General features: G+C 34.8%; 1 protein-coding gene across 5 annotated transcripts in view; it reads left to right on the top strand.

Annotated features, from left to right (window-relative positions):
* The window catches only part of ATP8A1 (ATPase phospholipid transporting 8A1), a 104,206-nt gene extending 86,293 nt beyond the window's left edge, over nucleotides 1–17,913 (top strand). For all 5 annotated transcript variants that reach the window (XM_066185678.1, XM_066185677.1, XM_066185674.1 and 2 more), the window contains 4 exons: nucleotides 8,068–8,156; nucleotides 8,602–8,694; nucleotides 12,973–13,064; nucleotides 13,404–17,913. In XM_066185678.1, coding sequence (XP_066041775.1) covers nucleotides 8,068–8,156; nucleotides 8,602–8,694; nucleotides 12,973–13,064; nucleotides 13,404–13,501 — 372 coding nt within the window. In that variant the 3' untranslated portion in view covers nucleotides 13,502–17,913. The remainder of the gene's footprint in view (nucleotides 1–8,067; nucleotides 8,157–8,601; nucleotides 8,695–12,972; nucleotides 13,065–13,403) is intronic.

Genomic DNA, 17,913 nt, shown 5'->3' with positions numbered 1-17,913 from the left:
TTCTGCAACCCGTTACATCTTGTCAACCTTAAAACAGTTTCTATTCCAGTTGTGGGGTTTTTTTCTTAAAGAAATAAAGTTCCAAGTAAACAAAACTTCATTCATTTTCCCTGATGGATGATGCTCAGTTGAAAACTGTCAGACCACCATTGTCTTTTGACAGACACAGGCTAGAAGGAAAAATGGATGAAAACGATGAGAAAGCAATAGGCTTTATGAAGTTGAAGGAAATGGAAAAATAGGCCATAAAACTGAAGAAAGATATGTGATAAAAAGTGGTGATAACCTAAGTAATTAATTACGTAGTATAATATCTGTAGCTAGTTCAGGTACTGTAGCAAATCAACTTCATGAGTCTTTTAGCAGAAACAAAATATAAATATTTTATCATTAATTAAGTGGAACTTACTGTTTACTTTCTTATTGTTTTCCTTGTACTTTAAAATCACTCATTTAAAAATTGCTTCCCTTGAGTGAGTTCTAAGAATCAGGGGCTATATTCTTCTAGTCTTAGACACAGATCCTAAAAGACTAGAAATTCAACTTCTATCTACTTATAACAAAATACTAAAATACCTTTCTGCAAGGAGGATTTTGATAGTAGTAGCAAAATGCTATTTCTGTGGGAAGGAATGGGGATGCACAGCTTATGAGAAAGAAATACTAAAAACGTCAGAAGCTTTAATTGATTTTATAACAACTTTGCAGCCTCTGTAGCATAGTCTTTATTATATTACAATTTGCATTGTGTCTGTGGAAATGTTTATTCATTCGTTTTCTGTCAGTACTGTCTAAAATGGAAGCATGTGAACCAGGAACTTTATGAATTATTTCCTTAATATTTTACTAGTAAAGGCTGTGCTTTTAAATATAGATACACAGAAAAGAAAGGGAAAAAAAAAAAAACAACATAAAATTCTTTGAAGGCATTTTTTTGTTAGGTTTAATATTGTGTGTTTTGACCCATAACATTAAACAAGTTGCATTTAATTTCAAGAAAAGGTGTCACTACAGACTAGAAGAAAATTTTTATTCTGGACTTGAAAAAATCAGCTACCTGGGTCTGTCTTTCTAGTATATTGATATAAATTAGGTTGATACTTCTATGTATAATATTAACAAATAGATAATTGGAATGTACTTCCAAAATATTTTAAACAACTTATGGTATTGTCTTTTTAAGCCGGATGAAGTTTGCATAAGTTTTTAAAAGTAAATGCCAAGTCTGTTCATATTTGATAAGGTATGTGCTTTGTAGGTGTATTTTCTTTTTTCTTTGAAATTCTTCAATACACAGAAAACTGTTCTGTGATTCTGAACAAAAAATGCATTTTTAATCTGTGATTCAGGGAATTGCCCGTTGTCCATGTTTTGTCATATTGTGTATAATGGCTGCACAAATAAATGAAGCTGTGATTAGATTGTTCTGTTTTTATATCTGTGTAGTCCTTTTGCAATAATTGCATTAATTAAGGAAATTTCTGTAACTCACCTAATAAGAGCAGCCTCCATTCATGTGTCAGTAGGCTGTAAAGCTGCTAGGACATTCCATTAGTGCATCCATCCTTGCAGTTAATAGCTCTACTTAAAGTCCTCTTAAAAAAAAAAAAAAAAAAAAAAAAAGACTGATTTTTAAATTGTAAAAATAGATACATTTCTAAACTGGTATGGTTATCTCATTCTTGAAAAAATCTGGAGGGGTGAAAAACAAATCAATCTGTTATATATTTCACACTAATAAAGCTCCTTGGTACTGTTATGTGCTTTGAATTGTTAGGCCTCTTTTTTTATACCTATATGATTAATAAGATAGCTTACAATAGTAATACTTTCCTTGAATAAAAAGTATGACATTGAAACTAAAGCAAAAGTTCAGTATCCACAAAACTTTCTAATTTATTGAGGTACTGTAGACAATGCACTGTAAAGTTCTCCAGAGCACCATCTGTTTCTGCTCTGTCTGACCCAGGGGATTTATAAAACTACTGACGGAAATTGGAGTTAAGGTACAAGCATGTATTTTACAGAATTTTAGATCATTTGATTGATGTTTGCAGAAGTTCTGTGTAAAACAGTAATATTTTTTGTGGGAAGATTTAGCTGCACTGTGTAGAAACGGTGTATTAGAATATACTATATTTACAGCATTGGTTTCTTAATATTACTTCACACTGTATTATGCCAAGTATCCTGCTTCTTTGGAATCGTGCTTATTAAAGTATTAGATATGCCTCCTTTAATGCCTTTACTGCATTGGGGTTTTTTTACACAAAAACACCAAGTAACTTCTTGGAAAATGTAGTTTTCCAAATACTTCAGTCTCTAATGAACAGGTCTTCTGTTGTAAGATGTTTGTCTAAAGTCTGATCCAAAAGCGAGAATCGTTTTTAGTCTAATGTAGAGCAAAGCCTACAAAGCAAAATATTTAGGATAGAATACAATCATAGAACAGTTGAGCAGGTCTCTGGAGGTCATCTGGTCTAATAGTTCTGTCAGTAAACCAAGTTGCCTCATGCTGCATCCAGACAGCTTTTGAATATTACCAAGGATGGAGACACTGCAACATTTCTGAACAACCTGTGTTCCTGTTCAGTCACCCTCGCAGTAAGAAAGGTTTACTTGATGTTCAGACTCAAGTTTTAGTTTGCTCTCCTTGCCTCTTGTGCCGTGACACCACTCCACTGGAAATAGCCTGGCTTTGTCTTTGCACCCTCCACTCAGGAGTCTATCTCCATCAATAAGATCACCCTAAGCCTTCTCTTGGGCTGTAGTCCCAGGTTTCTCTCTTGTATGAGAGATGCTTCTGGACATTGGACTAATTTCAGTATATCTGTGTTTCTTGTACTGGGGAGCCCAGAACTGGCGTCTTCCCTAAGTGTGACGTCATCAGTGCTGAGCAGAGTGGACCTGCTTTCTCATTTGCTGGCAATACTTTGTCTAATGAAGCCAGAAGACACCATTCACTTTCTTTGTCACAAGGGCCCATTGCTGGCTAATATTCAACTTGGTGTCCATCGGGACCAAACCCTTTTCTGCCAGGCTGCTTTCCAGCTGGGTGGCCCCCAGGATATACTGCTGCCTGGGATTGTACCTTCCCTTGTGTAGGATTTTGCATTCCTCCTTGTTCAACTGCATGAGGTTCCTGTCTTCAGCCCATTTCTTCAGCCTTTTGAGGTTTCTCTGGATGGCAACACAATCTTCTACTGCATCTGCCACCTCTCTCCTCATTTTGTGTTGTCAGCAGATTTCCTGAGGGGGCACTTTGCCTCTCACCCCGATATTTAATGAAGATGTTAAATGAAACTAGACCCAGTATCGACCCCTGGGGTATGCTTTCAGTTCCTGGCCTCCAGCCAGCCTGACACTGATCACCAACTGCCATTCAGCAGTTTTCAGTGTATCTCACAGTCATTCTTCCATCCCATACATCAACAGCTTCTCCAGGAGGATCTTACAGCTTTTGCACCCTGCTGTCTTGTCCCTCCAGCTGTAAAAGGTGCTATTAATGGATACTTGTTTCTTGCATTTTTAAAAAGCAGCTGAATATTATTGTAATAACTTTCGCAGAATACAGCATAATAAATAAATTTAAATGGTTGTATATTTTAAGAAAAATTGCTACAGTACTTTTCCTCAGGGTTAGCAGGGAGAGTTATAAATAATGCCCCTAAAATTTGGGAAGTACTGCCTAAATTCCTCCAAACAGGAGAATTACTGTGCCATGCTTTTAAGGGAACCTGGCAGATAACTGAGTTTACAATCGCTATTTCCAAAAACTGCTTTGAGCTCTGTATGGTAGGAAAATACCAAAGTCTATTAATTCTCTTCATTATCACAGAACTTGTGGAATATAGTCACTCTTCAATGGCTAATATCTGGAGTAGTTGCGATTCCTGTGCTATGATTTCTTTCTTTCTTTTGGGGTTTTTGTTTGGGTTTTTTGTTTGTTTGTTTGGGGTTTTTTGTTTGTCTGGGTTTTGGCTTTTTTTTTTTTTTTTTTTTTTTTTTTGCTGTTGCACTGCTTTTTTACCAGTCTAGTTTAAAATACCATCCAAATTCTGTGTCTTCATTTCAGGAGGAATAACTGGTGTACTGAATTTTCAAGAACATTGAAATAATTCAGCAATAAAAGCTAAGCTTTTCCTTCATAGCCCAAAATATTTCTCTAGCCCGTTCTCAGCAGAAGGTCCTTGTCGGCATTATCCTACAGTTTTTTTGCACAGTTTCATCCCCCTTCCAGGTTTTCTCATCTTGTCTTTTAAGAACTGTGAGTCTTTAAAAAACAATAATCAGTAATCTGTATGTCTTCCTTTCTATACCTATGTGAACCGCTTGTTTAGAGAAAAAAAAATGTTTCAGTGTATGTTTGTGGAGAATATTACTTCAAAAAAAACCAGTGGTTTATTGATGATTTTTTAAAGTTAATCAGAATTCATCTCATAAAACATATCTATTTAGTCATCTGTCCTTACCTGAGACCCTAAAATTATGTTACTATTCTGGTACTAATGTATTTTAGCTATTTAATAATTCATATTTAAAGTTTTCATCTTTCGCTTCAGGAATCATAAATATTTGTCTAAGAGTTTGGGGTTTTTTCCCGTTTAATTCCCAATAGGTTTCCATTTTGATTCCTCAAACCTTCACTGTTTAATTGTACTTGGTCTAGTAGCAGACATCTATTTGTGAGCCAGAATCTGCTATTCCCAGATACACTTCAAAGATCCTTCTCCATATTCAGTAGTTACATTCTCATTCTCTCAAGCAGGAACAGCAGAGCTGATCTTTGAATGGCCCAATTCATGTTTTCTGCTTCCAGTGGTCTGTCTTAGTCAATATACCTAATAACCAGAGATCCTAATAGAGAGAAACTTAATTCTTTGCAATTCTGAGAAACACAGTTCTTAATTAAAAGGAGCTAAAAGATGTTTTTTAAACTCTACATGGCAAAGAAAGACTAGAGGCAATACAAGAACTTAGTTGTAGGAACTTCATTGCACTGGAAGTTAATGCAGATCTGTTTTAGTACTACAACAGTAAGTACTTAGGCATGTATGGAGGCAAACACATGCACGGAACTACTACTAATGAAATTTTCTCTGCAGGTTGAGAAGAGAAACTTCTGCTGGTTTGATGCTGTTGAGATATTTTATAGCTTTGTAGTTCATAGGAAGGAGATGCGTACCTAGATGATACTTGAAATACACAAACTGAAAAGGGTAGACTTTTCTGCGGCAAGAATTTTACCACTGTTTTCATCTTTCTCTTCTTATTTTTTAAAGGCTTTTTAAAGTCTGAGCTAGCTGTTTTGGCAAATCATTTCATAATAAGGAAAAAACAAATATTCTCTGCTCATTCTGACATGTAATTTTCTAACACTACATCTTCAGCAGTGCATTAAAATGTTATGCAGCCAGGATTTCTTATCAGCCACTAAGTCATGAAAAGGAGTATTTCTCAGCTTTTTTTCAATTCTTTTTTGAAAAATGAGAACCTATATAAAAATCTAAACTTAAAAAAAAAAAGTTAATTTATTTTAGAAAGTCTTAATATTGAGCATAAGCTACACGTAGAACAAATTATTTATCTTCCCTGCAGGATTTGTAAATCCTACAATAAACTGGGCTTCCCAGCTCTCATTTTGGATTACTTCTGAATTCCCCTGGGAGCCACTTTTGTGGCAGATTCCATTTGGTTTCACAAGGCCTAAAGGGGGAAGACTTGGCATAGACCACAAATCTCTCACATTAGGAACAATTTGTAAACCACAAACAGAGGCAGCCAGAGTCAGTCCCCAGAACAGGCTGCTCCTGTTAGTGCCATTGTCTAAAAAGGATTGGTTTGCCATTTCCCAGATGACCTGCCTATGTGTAGAGAGATGTGAAAAGTTAGAGACAAAAATGTTTTCTACAGAGTGAGGGGGGAGCTTTCTTGTACAGAAAGGAAGGAAATACCTCTGTGGGATTTTATTTTTTCCCCTCTTCATCCAAAAAATACAAAGAGGGCCTCTGTCTTTAATGCGAATGTCAGCTTTAAATCTTTTAGGTTTGGATTAACTCTGTAAAAGAAAAAAAATCTGACAGGCTTTCAAATATGACGCAGAAAAACTTTTTTTTTTTACCTCAATTCATGTTGTTCATTTGTAAAGCCAAAGGCTGGATGGAGTGAATAGTAGGCGCCAGTTGTTCCTTCATTCATAGTTAGCATTACAATGGTCAGAATTAACATCCTAAGACCTACATTATCACTTTTGCTGTTTCACCAGCAAACATTTAATACCGGGTGGCTAACACAAGGACAGCTCTTTGCTATGTTCTTATAAATAAAAAAAAAAAAAAATGTTAATGATAGGAAGTAATAATCGTAATTAGTTCAAGTTGTATTTTTTTGTTTTTAAGGGAACTGTCTATCTAATTGCTACTTAATTATAAAATGTCTTGCAAAATGCATTTGTGATAGACATTTCCTATTAGCTCCTGTTCTAGAAAATGCGTATTTCATCAAATATGTCAAAAGTCAGGTTTTGCTTATAAAGTGACTGCTAATACATTTTCTTCACTAATACATTTCCTCCAATTCCTGATACCTATTTTTTTTTCTCCTTTGAAAATATAAATTGTGTTATTTTGAACCTGCCACTGCTCAGTGTTTACACCTTTGCTGACAGCTGTTGACAGAAGTAGTGGGTAGAATCTCAGGGCAATGTCTATGTGCTTTTAACATAGTCGTGGGAAGGTTACCACATTTTTAAAGCACATTCTAATGCTTTCCAAAGAATCAATGTCATTTGGAATTTGGATACAAAAACAAGGTAAATTGAACTTTTTGCTTATATGAGAATTAGGGGGGTTTTTTCTGAAAATAATTCACTTCTGTTTTCATATATCAACATACTGAGTATAATTCTAAAATGTTCATGTATGCATGTTGAGAAATTAGACATCAGCTACTGCAAGCTACCTACTATTTGTCTGCTAATTAAAGCTAGCAAAATTTCAGCTTATTTATTTTACATACTGAGGCTTAACCTGTGAAAGAAATTAGTCTCCAAGTAGTGAAACAAATTATTAGAAAGGCGATTGTTGTGTAGTGATGTTACTTTCAACCTCTCCCCAATCTTATTACACTATAAAAGTATTTCTAATACTGACTGCAAATCAAACCTCTAGTAACATGCATCAGTAAGAATTTATCATACTCTTTGCATCCATAATATTATTGATGTAGACATTTGGGCATGAATTACGAGGGTAAAGACAACTTTTTTTCCTCTGATGTCTATATATTGTGATGTTTGGTTTGGCCATTCCATATATTTTAGTTTTTAGTATTTCTGCAGACAAAGTTGTGAACAGGAGAAATTCTTATGTATCACATATAGTGGTGTATAGAAAAAAAATACACAGATAAAAAAACCATTACATGGATTTCAAATATTTCACCGTGTGTTAATGTGTTTGATATTCATTTAACAATACGATGCATACTTTCATAACTACATAAATAGTTGTTTCCTTTTATCTCACTTTTAAGCGATGTTTAACAGGAGTCTGTGGCAGTGTAGGAACTGTGGCGCAGCGAGTTTTGTGGGAGATAACTTTGATCCAAGTTATATTGCAGGATAATTGTAACAGCGTCCAGTGTCCATATGAAGGGTCAGAAACTGTTACATCCTGTTAGAGTAGATTGCAAATTGGAATACTCTGCTCATAATGTATTGAGAAAGTTGGAAAAGGGTGGATTTTTGATAAATCTGATTTTAATGGAAATGCCTGTAATCAACACAGTGGTAAAGAGCAGCATTGTGAAGGGGTGATTCCCCCTTGCAAAGAGCTAAGCAGTGGATCTTTCTACCAGCTTCTCGACATGAACTAGTGCTTACCATTTGCTGGATTTATGTTGCAGCTCAGGGGATTTTAGAAAGGAGTTCAAGTTCTATTTCACATTAGTCAGACTAGAATGATTCATTTAAATTTGCTTTTAATGGCCTCAACAAATTACTTGATATTTCTGAGATTTTTTGCTAGTTCTTGTCATGACATCACATTTTGTGCATTTTCTCTTCAGGCAGCTATGATGTTCAGCTCTGGAGTGTTTTGGATGGGACTTCTGTGTATTCCTATGACAGCTTTACTTCTTGATATAGTATACAAAGTGTGAGTACAAAAAAGCCGGGGTTTACAGAGGAAAGTACTGACTTTTAAATGTGTGTTCTAATTACTAATATAATAAAAAACAAATTAAGATCAAATCTGGTGATTATATGAGATTCTATAAGATTCTATAAGATTATATAAGATTCTGGTGATTATGTAAAATTCTTTTTTACCATCTTTGTTTTTGAAAAACTTTTTTACAAGAGTTATTACTATTTTTAATGTTTCAATAATTGTACTGTTATATTAATATTTTTCTTTCTAATTTGCAAGAATAGATGATAAAATACATTCTTTAGATTTGTTTTTTAATATTTCTTCTTGTAAAGCTTAGTTCTAAGTCTGGGGAAATGGATTTTTAAATTTAATATTTATATAAGCATTAAAACTATCTGTTGTTCTACCTTCAAGAGTAAGTCTGGCAGTATTTTGTATGTACTTGCAGAGTAAAGAGAGCTACTTACAAGACACTGGTAGATGAAGTTCAGGAGCTGGAAGCAAAGTCTGAGGATCCTGGGGCAGTTGTGCATGGCAAGAGGTACAGTAAAAATATGTAGAATGTTGTGTTAAAAAAAAAAAAAAAAAAAAAAAAAAAAAAAAAAAAAAAGCTAAATGTTTTTAGCTTTATACATGTATCAAAGACAAAAGGTTATTTTTCAAAAGCTGTACAAATGAACGGCATCTGTGAAGGACCTTCAGGTCTACTGAGCCCATGTGTTTTTTCATAGGCTTACATAGAGGTTTTTACCAAAACCTTTAACTGATGTGATTCTTTGTAGCTGACTGGTTTCTGGTTCTCATCTATAGAACAAGCTTCAGGTGCAGTTTTAATTCTGTCACTTTTGCCTGTGTTAACAATTAATTCACAATTAATTTCACAAAAATAAGAAAAGTGGTTAGAACAAAATGAGTTTAACCTGCATAATGTTCTAGTACAGCTGTTAACAGGGCCTAAGCACAAAAAAAAAAAAAATTAAATTCTTTAAAAGTTGCTCAGTAGCATAGGGACAAACAAAAATTGTGTCTAAGATTTTCTGAAACTGAATATAACAGGCTGGCTTTATATTTAATTCCAGTCCAGAGCAAATTAATTTGATTAACCTATATGAGATAAGTAAAATTTTTAACTTAAGACTCCACAAGAACTCCCTTGCTGCGTCCTCCTTCATGGGCCAAGCAGATAATTCAAAAAGGGAGAAGGTAAAACTGAACAATTGGATATTTTCTACATGTAAACTCAGCATAAAGGTGTGCACTCACTAAAATGTCTCAGACTTTTTCACTTCAAGCTGAACTCGTAGTAAGCACTTGCTGAATGTATGAGATGACAAAATCCCCCTCTCCCCCCCTTCCAATTCATTAGTGCCATTTGGCTGAACTAGAGCTTTCTTTTCTTGTCTTCATTTTCATGAGTTTTGTGAAGTCTAAAAAAAAGCCAAAACTGCTGATACTTGATTTTCCTGTTCTTTCTTTTCTTTGGACTGCTGTTCTTTTAGTATCTTCATGGCAAGAAGCATAGCCAAGAAGGCTCTTTTCCTACCAAGCTATGCACAGAAAGAGACCAGAAGAAACACAGCCACTTCTTTTAGTATAGGTTCAATTTTCAGAAAGTTCCTTTTGTTCATAAAGATACTTTCGCATAATCTTATTGTATCCCTCCTCCAGTTCAGTGGGGATCAGTTAACTAGGATTTGCCAGGTTGAGAACAAATTACATCAGATACCAAGGTGATAACCACCATTTTTAATGGGGAGGTATCCAGCTTGTGTGAGAGCTTTCACAAGAATGTTTTGTCTCTAGTTGGGTTCATCTTTCAAGGTAACAAGGAACAGGGGAGGCATCAAGAGGCCTGGAAGCTTATCCCACTACCCATGGAACAGCTAATCTAGTGTGGTGGGCTGCAGAAGAGGACATACCTGCATGCAGTCTCCTCTCAGGCTCTGTATGCTGTCTTTGTAGCAGCGGCTTCACACTGGAAGTACTGCAGAACCCCCTAGTTGGTGGCAATTCCTACTTCGAGCTTTCTTTTCCTTCATCACTGCTAGACCTAACCAGTGCTTGCAAGAGCAAGTTCTCTTGCTTTTAAAGGTGATGTAAATTGATTGTTACAGATGCGTTTCTCCAGTGGCAGTGGTCATTCAAGCAGATTGAGGGCAAAATCTTCCTCCAAATTAACCAACTCATCTATCAGTGAGTTTTGAAGCAATGTATGCCTGTAAAGGTATACATTTCATGTTCAAAAATAGTCAATATTCTGCTTGTCCATATAGGTACACATAATGAGCACAGGCATTTAGTTGCTGTTACTTAACATTGGTTAATTATGAAACCATGCTTTCTTGGCTTTACATGTCGATATTTAAATATGCTTTTGAATGGCAACAGAGTGATTTATAATGGAGAGCCCGCAGTATTTCAAGTATAGAAAAAGAGCAGAATTTAATACTTGAACAGCTGAAAGCACTTTTCTCAAGTGTATTTCCTATGTATTTTGTATTTTCTTTACCAGCAATCAGATCTGTGCAGTGGAAACTTCGTTATACATCAACTAAGACATGTGCATATTTCATGTTCTTGTAAAACTTTAAGGTAGTGTTTTCACTGCTTGGCATTTAAGCAATCTGCACGTTCCACTTGGGAACACAAAGAAAGAGCAATGGTACCAAGAATGCTATAATGGGCATGCTAATGATTTTAATACTTTTTTTTTTTAATTAGAAAATAACACCTGTCAAACATTTCATAGAAATTTGCTGATTTCAACTCACATTAATAAGGATTTCACAGATGTATTGGAAAGGAGATACAGCTGATAACTGTGTCTAAGTGTACCCATGGTCTTCCACTTCCTTGGCCTCCAGTCTTACATGAAGATACTGATTTATTTATTCATTTTCTGTATTCCTGCTGTTCAGATTTCAGGCCTTAATTTTTTTTTATTAATGTCACTTAAACAGTTTACAGCTCTGGACTAAAAAAGAAGGCTCCTTCACAGCATAGAGGAGCAAGCAGGATGGAATAAAAATCCCCAGAGAGTTAGCTTAGGAAAGCACTCAGATTGTGTCTCAGTACTTCAGCCTTTCCATTCTTCATTCAATCAGCAGATGCCAACTACCTTCCTGGAACTGATACCTAATTTTTTTTCTTAAAAAGAAGTCTTATTCCATCTTTTCATTCAAAATATGGCCACAGAAGCAGTTTCCCCTGCCTATCACCTACCTTACTCTGTAGATTGTCCAGTTAACATTCCTCTAGGAGTGTGGAAATAGGAGGTTTATTTTCCTTTTCCAGCTTAGAAAAGCCAAGCTTTCGCCATATGCTTTAACCACCAGACTAGAGGGGAACAGAAGGGTGAGATAAACCATCAGTCTCTCCAGCTTAAACAGTGGCTCAGCTTCATGTAGTCACTGAAGAAAGAGTGAATATTTCTAATTTAATGGTTTGAATGGTAATCTAGTAAGGAAAGCAGTCCTTTCCTTGCTCCACTTGGTCTGGTTGATAGCCTGGGAAGGTAATTCCGTTGAGCTAATTGACAATAATACTAAAAAATAATTTGAGTAATCAAAACTTGGTAATGTAAGTTGTGTGAAATCTGTTTTTCTTACTACACTGTTGCACAAGAGACAACTTTGCTAATCTGGCAAAACTGTAGCAATATCAAATCACTGTATACTCATACTCCCATTAAACATAAGATATGTGTCTTTTTTATTTGAACCAATTTTTAGACCAGTTTACATAGAGAGGGGGCTGGATCATTCAGAAATGTTTAAGTGATAGGTTAGTATTTCTTGAAAACAGGCTGTAATTCACAGTGAGTATCAAATCAAGAGGATACTGAAGAGTTTGTTTGGTTTTCTTTAATATAGTTCCTTGCACATATATAATATGTTATTAAAACTCAGATTTTAGAGTTTTTCTGAGCTATGGCTCATCTACCTGGTATTTATTTAGTAATGTATGTTCCTATTAGAGAGAACTTTAGTGTTGGAAAGACAGAAAGGAAGCTCAGTGCTTTTGCTACTCCTTTCACTAAAGTTTGCAGCATTTGGCTGATGCTTGAGTCTCAATTTAAAAAACATTTAATGCTCTTGTTTTCCACTTGGGCTGAAATGGGGAATACCTTGGGTTACACCAAAGCACAATAACCATGCAACACAACAAACTCAGTAGTGCTGGGAAGGAAGGAGATAGGCTGAAGTGGCCAACCTTAGCAGGAATAGTAGTCTGTTATTTGGGTACGATCTCCAGAAAAACACCTTCTAGAGTTTCATGGGGAATGCTTCTTTCTAGAACACTTTACATGGAAATAATATGTTTCTGTACACACAGCTGATGACCATGAATGTGGCTTTCCCTCCACTCATTTCCCATCCCTTTGGAGTATTGTGTCAATAGAGGCTGGGAACACTTTCTATGTAAGATAAAAAAGACTAATTCAACTGGCACTATTCAAGCTGTGCTACATCAAGGAAGACAGTGCCTTCCTTTACATTGTGTGTTTCTAAAGAAGTCACACTCAAATGTTCACGATATTATTCATTTATTTGTATTGTCAGCACACAGCAGATATTTTCGAACAGATATTTTGCCTGCACTGTGGCAAGTAAAATCATTAAAAGGGGTCAGAACTTAATAATCTGTCCTCACACAAGCTTTTAATCATTATCTTAATAATTAATCAGGCACAATTTAAAAAGAAAAAGGAGGGTGGACACTTCGTGTTTAATAATTAATTCCTATTGAACAGACTCAAAGATAAAGAGTTGGAGTAATTAGTAAGTAAATATTTTTAATGTGTCTACTTTCTCTCTAGCTTAACTGAAAGAGCCCAACTACTGAAGAATGTTTTTAAGAAGAACCATGTGAACTTGTATCGCTCTGATTCCTTGCAACAAAACTTGCTTCGTAAGTGTTCACTAACAAAAATTAATATCCATTAATAACATAGCAGTAAAATTCTGCCTTTCACAAAATTTATTTGTAGTAAAAGTGCAGTATCCTAAACCCATTAGACCGTATTCTTTGGCTGTGGTTAAATTGCCCTTTATACCAAGATACTGCACAGAGTTCTTTCTGCTATTTTTTAACTCTAAAATTCTGTAAGAAATAGCACAGGATTTTACTAACTGTGGAAAATAGGTTTATTCCCTTCTATGCACCTTTGTTAAGTTGCTTCTATTAAAGCTTTAAAAAAATAAAACCGATAAAAGCTTAATTTGTTTTTATTTTGCTTTATATCTGCAGATGGCTATGCCTTCTCTCAAGATGAAAATGGAATTGTTTCCCAGTCTGAAGTAATAAGAGCTTATGACACCACAAAACAAAGGCCTGAGGAATGGTGAAGGAACGCAGCTGGAGATTTAGGCCTTAGTTGTTACTTTTCCAAGACAGGCTACTAGATCTTTGCTGGGAGCTGCAACCATGGTCCAGTTATCAGACATTGAAAGATCTATGATGGTCTTGTTCCATAAAGTTTGGATTTGTATTAAGTAGACATAAGCACTGTGCAACTATACTGTAACACACCATCTCTAAATTTTTAACACGTATTTGCTTAGCCTTTGTAAACAGATTGGAATTTACCTTGTATCTTGCCAGCTTGCTTATTTTACAATGAAATTGAATTGACACTGGTCATATACTAGAAGGGCAGTGGTCAGATTGCTAAACATTCTTTACATTGACAGATCAACTAGCATCTGTGAAGGTTTTTAAGTGTTAATATATTTAAATACAGTTGATAACAAGCCTTTGATTTCAACAAGTGCTGAAAAAAACCCAGTATCTTAATGGTGTTAATTCACCTTCTTTAAGAAAGATTTTGAGTCAAGATGCTCATAGATGTTTGTGTCAAACTAACTTAAAAACATTTGCCAAAGAAGTTCCATAAATGTTTTCTGTTAGAAACAATTTGAAAGGAATCTATCTCCAGTCCTGATCTCAGAACTGCATGCTTGAGTCTCTGCACTTGAGGAGAAAGTACAGTGAGTCTAATTTGAGTGGCCTTTTTGGCATTTGCTTTCAAAACTGCGAGTCTTTGCACCTTTGGCCTTATACAAGCTTTCCCCTTATTTTCATTTAGTATTGCATATGTTGAATATGGCTGCCAACTTGTATAATGGAGTACACATAATACTTTGTTCAATTTTTAAGAATTGCTCTGCCTTACTTCCCTCTAGCAAACTTAATTATTTTTGTGATGCTTAGTTGTATCTGCTTATACTGTAGGTTCAAAGGAAAGTTTGTTTAAACTTATTTTTTAAAATTAATCAAATTTTCAACATTTTTATACTAAGATAATTTGAAATGCATACATTGAAATACAGAGCAAAGCATGCCCTTCGCTAGTCTGTGGTATGTACTGATTTATTTGCACTAAAGTCACTTCCTATAAAGGTGTGAAATACGTTGCAGCAGTCTCTTTACAATTTATTGGTCCTGCAGAATACTTATATACTCTCACCTTTAATTAAAATGGAGAGGAAGTGACTGCAGAAAAAGATAAACACCTGGTATGAGGGAAAAAAAAAAGAGGGAGGTATTAAATGAGAACATTGTGATACATTCTTTAAGTAGTTATACCTTGTATTTCTCAACTTACCATCCAACAACCACCAGGTTTCAAACTAAGAAAAGCTACTTGAACTTTAAAATTAAGTTAGTCCTTGCAACTCTTTCGTCCATTTTAATTCTGAGTTTAAAAGCCACCATAATTACCTTTTAAATACCATTTTCTATAGTAGAAGTTGGTTTTATCGTTAGGTAAATTCTTGTGCATTACATAGGAATGATCTCTTTTTTTCTTTCAATGGAGATCAACCAGATGGAAAAGCAGAACGGTATCCCCAGTGATCTGTTAAATTAAGTATTTCGTTTTTGCTCTCCAAATCATAACAAGTCATCCAGTCCTATCTTTTCTCTGCCCTCCTTCATTTTTCATATACTTACTAAAAGTGACTTTACCTTCTTGCCTTTCATCTAGCTAAACACTTAACATGTAATTATATCTCACTATCCAAGTTTCTTATTCTCAGTTCTAAGAAGAACTTAAAAATACACAGAGAAAGCCCAACAAAAGGCACTGTGTGAAAGTATATATTTAGGAAGGTGTATCAATGGGAAGGCAGTCTGCATTTCATGTGTGTGTTACACAGTGTCTTCCTCTCACTTGCCCAGAGTGATCTTTAAACAGAAAGCACAAGGACAAAGGGAACGTTTCCCACTAGAAACAGTACTGCCAGTCAGTCAGTCATGCAGACAAGAACTGCCTTCAGAAAAGCCATTGCAGGCATAGATAAATAGATGGATCAATACAGGAGGGCCAAATCACTTGACCTAAGGCAAGAAAAAATGTGGGGGCATGCCCCTTTCCTAAAATGGGGATCCCTATATTCTGTCATCCAAGGGACAATGACCAACTTCCAAACATTTCTGAAATTTACCATGACACTGTTACTCCTTTATAATCTTTAGTGTACTTAACTTGTATAAGATTACTCTATACATACTCTCTTCAAGGGCAATTTTTTTTCTAATTGGTTGAATTGCTAATTTTGCAGACACGGATTAAAATACATTGTGAAATATATACAGTGAGATATTTACATGATCCCTTATTCTTCCTATGAAAGAAAGTTCTGTAATACAGTTTGAAGAAAACAACACACAGTACATCCCAAATGAACTACCTTAAAAAGGGAGAACGTGACTGAAACACCTCTAAGATCCTAAATTTAGACTAATTTAAAGGTTTGTGAGATAATCTTATCACAGCATTTCATGCTTACATCTTTTCAGAATTTGAAGTAGTATTTCACAAAGTGCATTTTTTTACTACTTTTGATGATTTTTTTCTCCTGTCTCTGTACTTTTTCTGATAATTAGTTGATGAAAGATACCACTTCTTAAAAATAGCAAAAAAGAGATGTGGCAAAAACAGTGGGTTTTGACTGCTCCTACAATTCCATTTTAAAATATAAGATTATCTTAGCTATGTGTGCCCATTTTAAAATCAGGCCAAGTATACAGTATGCACTTTATTTTCATGTTAAGTACACAGTAATATAATCTGTTTCCATCCTGTTAATATGTCACATCTTTGTCAAAATAAGGGGATTCTGCTGATGTTCGTTGAAAGGAAAAAAAAAACTGTTGAGGCAGAAATGCTCATAACAATGCCTCTGTTCTTACAGTTTAAAAATTCAAAAGTGTATTAAATAGAGAGTTCACATGGACTTTTCCATCTGTCGTGCACTGCAAGTTGGTATTAAAAAATTTCCATCTAAAAGATGAACTTGTGCCACTAAAAAATCGGGTATCTTATATAAATACTTTTGCTTGATTATTTTTAAATATATACATACATATATATATATATATAAATTATTCAAAAGAGTAACTGGAAACAAATTTTAACAAATCTATTGACAATTTGTATCTGGAATTTTTTCTTGCCATTTCCTAATTTTACACATATTTTTGCAAAGCTGTTTCAACAGATTTATACTTAGTCATCATTCTATTTGTATAAAATGATAAATAAAATATTTTGAAACACTAAGAGATAGCTGAAGATTCCTGTATGTCCACATACATCCATAAAATTCACCTTGTTACAAAGATGAGCATTAAGTGTCTTAAGATGCATATCATGACATTTGAACCCATCTTGAATGACAAGTAATTTGGAACATGTGTTAAATTCAAGGAGAAAAGTTTTTTCCCTTTTTTTTCTTGTGTACTGTGTAAAAGCAGTTGTAGTTCTGATGAATTTATCATTCTGTCTGCATGAGGCACTATTTCTAAATGTTCTGAGGTAATGCATGGTGGTTGTTGATCCCTGTTTTTTAATGCCTTCGTTAAAAGTCTGCTCATAGTATATCGAGAAGCTAGTGCTGTGTAAGCAAATGAGTTTGTCAGTTCAACTTCCTTGGTACTGGATGTTTTCACTGGTAACAAAACTCAACAAATGAGTTTCTCCTTCTCCCTCTCTGTCCTCGCTCCCCCAGTTTCCTTGCTGTTAACCAATAGATCTTTATTAAACAAAGGAATATTTTAGCATTCCAAACCTGGTTCCTACTTATGCAAACCACTACTCATAGAGGGTTCAACTGGACTGCTTTTGAGTATAAGGACTACTCATCTGAGCAATGATGTGCAGAGTTGGGCACTTTTGAGGGTTAATACTGAAATAAAATAAAAAGTATTTCCATATAGAGTGTGATTTGTAATTGCAAAGCTGTGGCCAGAGCAAGTTGGTTTTGGGGGGTTTTTTTAAGTCATATTTTATGGTGTTTCTTTAATGTGGCATAGAAGCCATAAATGCATTAATATTGTTTTTCTACTTCAACATAATTTTTCATTACGATTTTCAATGTTTGATATGTATGAACCGCTGCAGAAAGCGGTCAGTCTGAAACAGCAACATTTGCATTCAAGATAAAGTGAAGTTTTACAGCTCCACTAAGCCATTACTACTGAAACTCTTGTGGAAATTACGAAGCTGCATGAATGAAGATTTTTTGAGTCAGTGTTTATGGTAGTTTCTCAGGTTTAGTTTTAACTGGATGTTAAATGCACTGTGGTTTTTTTTAATAGTTCTTTTAGTAACACATTCAGTTCTATGCAGTGTTAAATGTCATTTGGCATTTGGTGAATGTGCATGTTTTGAACTGCAAATTTTAAATGTTTTGTCTTCTAATTGTTAAAAAATGAATAAACTTTGCCATTAAATTAAAAAGCTTTGTTGACTTGA

The sequence above is a fragment of the Chamaea fasciata genome, unplaced genomic scaffold (genome assembly GCF_029207755.1).
Source record: "Chamaea fasciata isolate MVZ Bird 193981 ecotype frontalis unplaced genomic scaffold, bChaFas1.0.hap1 SCAF_6, whole genome shotgun sequence".
Taxonomy (NCBI): domain Eukaryota; kingdom Metazoa; phylum Chordata; class Aves; order Passeriformes; family Sylviidae; genus Chamaea; species Chamaea fasciata.
Note: the sequence above shows the minus strand (reverse complement) of the source record. Positions and strands in the feature narration are given on the sequence as shown.